The sequence below is a fragment of the Pieris rapae genome, chromosome 23, assembly GCF_905147795.1.
Source record: "Pieris rapae chromosome 23, ilPieRapa1.1, whole genome shotgun sequence".
NCBI classification, from domain to species: Eukaryota; Metazoa; Arthropoda; class Insecta; order Lepidoptera; family Pieridae; genus Pieris; species Pieris rapae.
In genome coordinates, this window is record NC_059531.1 from 3,431,270 (window position 1) to 3,437,138 (window position 5,869).

At 33.7% G+C, this 5,869-nt stretch overlaps 1 protein-coding gene across 1 annotated transcript; it reads right to left on the bottom strand.

Annotated features, from left to right (window-relative positions):
- Positions 1–2,278: 2,278 nt before the first annotated feature.
- LOC123690306 (chymotrypsin-2-like) lies at positions 2,279–5,574 on the bottom strand. The gene is made up of 5 exons (XM_045633566.1): positions 5,500–5,574; positions 4,229–4,409; positions 3,358–3,604; positions 2,894–3,055; positions 2,279–2,467 (listed from the first exon to the last, which is right to left on the bottom strand). The coding sequence occupies exons 1-5, from the start codon at positions 5,549–5,551 to the stop codon at positions 2,315–2,317; spliced, it is 795 nt and encodes a 264-aa protein (XP_045489522.1). The 5' UTR covers positions 5,552–5,574; the 3' UTR covers positions 2,279–2,314.
- Positions 5,575–5,869: the final 295 nt, after the last annotated feature.

The following is a 5,869-nucleotide window of genomic DNA, read 5'->3' on the forward strand; positions in this document are numbered from 1 at the left end:
GTTTAAGCATGCAATGTGTTAAATGATAGGGAACTATTGAATTGGTTGCTTTAATGAGACCTTATTTATCAAAATAGAGAAGAAATGCTCTCCTGTGATCGAGAAGCTGGTAGAACATTTTACGATTATAATATTTTCTGGACTTCAAAGTCAAGAAAATATTATTAAAAAAAAAAACTTTCTAAAAGTACTATAGAACTATTGAGTGTGCCGCCAGAATTCTATTTTGTGTCCTCTGCTGGTAAGTGCTAACTTCACAGACACTATGGGATAAGTGCGACGGCGAAGGCCTACGTTATTTGCGACACCAAGAGCAAAAACCACTCTGTTGCACAGATCCCTGTTATCCAGGACGTTGCGCCTTCTGAATGCTGTATCTGACACTATCGACATATATGTTCGCAGAGTGATATTGTGTATATTATGTGTTTAATATTATATATGTTCATAATTGTATTTTATTTAATGGCTCTCGAAATTATCGTATTTGCATAGTATATAATAGATAATGTATGTATTTCTGTAGATGTATAAATAAGAACTGACACATAAAATTAAGTTTATTGCCAGTTCTTCTCTTCCGTTCTACGCCCTTGATTTTAGAACTGGCAGTAAATGTAAAATTAAATTCATTTAATATTTCTTTTTTTTTTGACGTTCATAAGTGTACATTGTTACCTACATGAATAAATAAATTTTGATTTGATTTGATTTAAGCAAAAATAATTTAAAACTGATTTTAGAATTTGACAAACTGTATCTTTTTTATTTAACAAATAAATACAGTTTATACAAGATTTCTTTAGAACAGCGCCATCTAGGTAGTTTAGATGTACGTATATAGACGTGAGTGACGTGTATTCTAGCAAAGTACAACAGTATGTGATAGATGTAGTGAAAATAATTTACAGATAATACACAAAAACTTGCTATATGAACTGATAGGTCTCCTGTCTTCTATGCTGCATCCGTGGGTGCAATTTAAAATTAATGAACTAATGAAATAAAAATTATGACAGAATAAACATTACACAATAAAAAATCATACAAAAAAAATTACTACCATAATTAAAAAACTAAAATTGAAGTGGGCTGGGCATACCATCAAGGGACAGTCAACATGAAGCAAGTAATCGATGAATTGGTACACAAGTCACATGAAGAGAAAAAAGGGTAGACCATTCCTAAGGTGGGTTGATGAAATAAGAGTCTTTGCGTCTTTTTTGCAATTGGAGGAGGCCTTTGCCAATAAAAGAAAAATAGACAAGAGTAGGAATGTAAATATTGTATTATATTTTAGTAAATCTTTCAATGCTATAAATTAATTTCAGAATATCAATATATATAATCAGTTTTTAATAAGGCAACACTTTATATAATTTATTACTTATTGAATATTCCGAAGTATTGTAAAATAAATTATTGTCTCAGTAAGTGAAGATTTCTAATGGTGAAAAAAGGTAGTTTTTGTGTAAAAACATTACAAACATACATTACATAAACTTGACTTCAATACATTAAACCAATGAAACATATAATTGTAGTTAATTCTTATATAAATAATAACTAACCTTAAAATTTAATAATTAAAAAATATTTTAAAAAGAAGTCCCTTTAGGCAAGGTTCCGAAGATACTGGCAGCGTTCCCCTTTTGAATAGCTAGACTTATTCTTTGTGCGAGGTCGCTGCCAGCTCTTCGTTCTCCTGTGATGTCGTCTTTTTGATATTGCCCTAAAAAGCCTTATAGCACTAGGACCCCACGGACCAAGGGTCTCGACACCGAATGGGACAAAATCATATTCGGAGCCTAGACCCCTGTATTTGCAGGCTTTAGCTTTTTCAGCCGCATAAAATTTTTAAGGCTTACATAATAATAATAATTACTATTATTATATCCACCATACACCATTATCTAATATATAAAATTCTTGTGTCATGGGGTACGTAATTGAACTCCTCCGAAACGGCTCGACCGATTAGCAAACTCGACGAGTATTGCGTATTTGATATATTTAAAGGATAAGCTACTATGTAGAGAGTTTTTTAATTTTTTTTAATTACGTTACAGGTGCTATAAATATATTGGTTTCTTGGTAGATTTAATTAGTGTGTGTTAAAAAATTGTATCTAAATAATGCTTTGTTTTTGTGGTGGAAAATGGAAAATTCAATTCAGGATATTAATGATATAATTATTTGTTTGTTGGTTCATTTAGTGATTTAGGAGTAGTAATCACGGGCAATTTAAATAAAGAAATATAACATTTATTGATACTTATATAGCAATCATAGTAAAACCTTAATTAGCACTCAATTAGGGCTTATTAGCCTCCATGTTGTCCTTAATCCATTTGGAGTACTTGGTGGTTCTCGTGTAGACATCAGGCTTTCCACGAGCACACGGAATGTTCCAGGAGACGATACCAACAGATTTGTTCTCGCACGCCAAGGATCCACCAGAATCACCCTGAAAGCGTGGTCAGTTAGATCGTTGTTTAAGAGAGAGTGTAAGGTGGAAATTTTAAACATTACAACAAATTAACTTAAAAGTTCCGATTTCTAGATTGTCCTTGCAAGGTCCTGACAATCTACGGAGTCTTACAGAGGCAATAAAAAAAAATTTGAATTTGCGTTCCCTAATTGCTTCAAATTAAATCTGATGGATAAAAATGGATAAAAATTAAATGGAAAAAAAAGCTTGTCCTTGTCATATCTCTCGAGTTACATAAAATATTTATTTATTATGGAATATAAAATACAGGTATCACTTATTCCACGTCAAATTTGAATAGGTAGACATCCCTACTCATCGGCAAAGAAGACATGATGAGTAGGTAAGATCGGCCTACAGGCCGAGGGAAAAAGCCGGCATGTAATAAAAATCATTACTTACTTGGCAAGTACCTTCGCCGTCCTTGTTAAGAGTACAGATGTGGTTATCAGTAACAGGGAAACTCTTTTCAAAGCGTTTTAAATCTGAATTTTTACAGTCTTTATCGGACATAATTTTTACATCCAACCACTGCAATTTGTTGGGACTGTTTCTTTGATTTTGCTGGAAAAAGTCGATTAATTACTATTTGTATTTATCAAAACTCGAAGCTACAAAAACTTTTATAAATCACATTTTTTATATAACAGATGGGAAACGGGCAGGTGAGTCAGCTCACTCACGAGTGCGGTGCAGGCCTTTTAAGAATTGGTATGCTGTTTTCTTGAAGGACTCTAAATCGAATTTGTTCGAAAATACTAGAGTAGGCAGGTGGTTCCACAAAGTGATGGTGCAAGGTAAAAAACGCAAATGGTCATGTAAAGAGAGAAATGATGTTGCTTCATCAATCCCAAGATTTTACTTACGGTAGTGAATCCCCATCCAGATAATTTACACTTGTCTCCTGGTTTAGGGTCTTCCGTGGCTATTTCGATAGCTTTCACTTTTTCGGTAAATTGAATCTTCTCTGTGGTTCTCAACAGAGCAATATCATTAACATTAGGTCTTGCGGTATATTTTTCATGATTTATAATTTTGTCAACTTTGTATCTAGTACCTCCAGAGTTTTTGTTGTTTGTTCCTGCCAAAACGCTCACATCTTTTGCCGATACACTAAAAAAACATGATTACGTCAATAGAAATAATTTAATCCAAAAGATATATAGATAGATTCAAAGTCAATATTATTTTCATCTTGTTTAGTCATTTGAGTTGCAATAAATGAGTTGAATAGAGAAGACGTGTTTGTATTTAATTTAACAATATTGTGGTAGTTATTGAAGATTGAACCTTAAGTGATTGAATATTTGGTCCTTCGAGCCGGATGTTCGATCACTTAAGGTTCAATCTTATCTTTCTTATCCGTTATACTCTTGACAGAGCGGTCGTGATCGCTATGTAGTAGTAGGTAATAGAAGGAGCAGATGTGGTGCGCTTCACGACGTTTTGCCATCGTTGCCTATTAGAGGTCATCCTGCTGCACTGATTCAGTGATTCCCCTACGGCAGACTTAATCTGATTAGTCCAACGTGTAGGTTGCCTGGATGGACCTGACACGCGGTCTAGTGCCTTCCACCTTCCCCTGGATGACAAGGCGTTCTATGGACTGATCACCACGCCGAGATACGTGTCCGAAGAATGTAAGGAAATGTAATGTAATATTATTAGTAGTCGAGAATTTACTAAAACAGTTATTACTAAGTTATTTTAAAATACTCAATCAAGTCCTACGCTTACTCTTGAAGGCAATGTGCTGCAGTGAGGATAAATCTGTCAGAAATGATGGCGCCACCACAGAATGCGAAGTTATTATAATCTGAGTGCTGTAGTGATACTTGGTATGGCAGAGCCCCATCTGGTGCGTCTGTCCCACCCACGACGCGGCCTTCGGGGTCATCGATCGCTGATATTTTTGCGGCTGTAAAATAAAATAGTGAAAATTATACTTTATAAAATGTAAGTTTTTACTCTTCTTAAAAACTTAGTGTATAAGGATATATAGATGTTTTGGTGTGGGCCAAGGACTCTAGTATGATGTGATTGACCGAAATGGTATGATCATAGTGATATATATAATATAAAATTGTACACTTGTTTGAAAAAAATATGACAATTATATTTATAACACTTTAAATAAGAACAAACTAGCCGTTCCCACAACTAGGCTCCATATAATAAAGTTAATAAATCATACATAGGTCAAACTGTACGCTTATAATAACCACCAAGTGATTGGCAAATTAGTCAAATAATAAATTTAACAAAGCGTATTATAAAATATCGGATTAGCTAGAAGATATAGTTGCTTGAAATAAATAATAATTTGCTCCAGCTATTTAATTTAACTGTAACTAATATAAAAAAATAAATCAGTGGCGCTACAACATCTTTAGGTCTTGGCCTCAGATTTCTGAATCTGTTTCATGATCATTTTTAAAACTAATAGGCAAGTAGGTGATTAGCCTCTAGTGCCTGACACACGTCGTCGACTTTTGTAATTTAAAGGTTGGGGTATAGAGAGTAAAAAAGAGTGTGTGTAAATTAGTAAATACTATCACCGTCGTATATGAATTAGATTTCAAAACACCAACATATCGAATCGCCGAATTAGGTGTCGAATTTAGGTGTTGGTGTGCGCGCGCATCGTAAAAATTCACTCTCATCATTTTTCTCCATTTAATGATTTAATTTATAGTTTTTATTGAAGTTATATTTTTTTTGGCGCGATGGAGAAAAATGATGAGAGTGAATTTTTACGATGCGCGCGCACACCAACACCTAAATTCGACACCTAATTCGGCGATTCGATATGTTGGTGTTTTGAAATCTAATTCATATACGACGGTGATAGTATTTACTAATTTACACACACTCTTTTTTACTCTCTATACCCCAACCATCAAATTACAAAACTCGATTTGTTCCAACAGTCTTCGTGTTTTGTGATTAACAACACAAATAAGTATGGAATAAAAAATTAAATAAAAATGAAATGCTGAAATGCTTACCAAGAGCCCCGCAAAGCGCAAAACCGAGTAGAAAATAATTCCTCAAATACATTTTTCTGGATGTGCTCAAACTATAGAAATTCACGAATTATATAGTAATTTCATAAGTAACGGTGTGTTCACAATGAGGATGAAATTAATTATCGCATGTATTCTAATATCACATAATAGATTATAATTTTCCTATTCCAATATGTACACTTCCTGGAGGCTGTCCTGAATCGTTTCAGATTTGTCATATTCATTATAATATAAACTCCACGCGAATTTTTTTTTGTTCGTACTGTTAAAATTTCATAATAATGTGAGGTGATTGATGATGACACGCTTGTGCAATAAGCAACAGGGATCAATTTCCTTATCATATTCT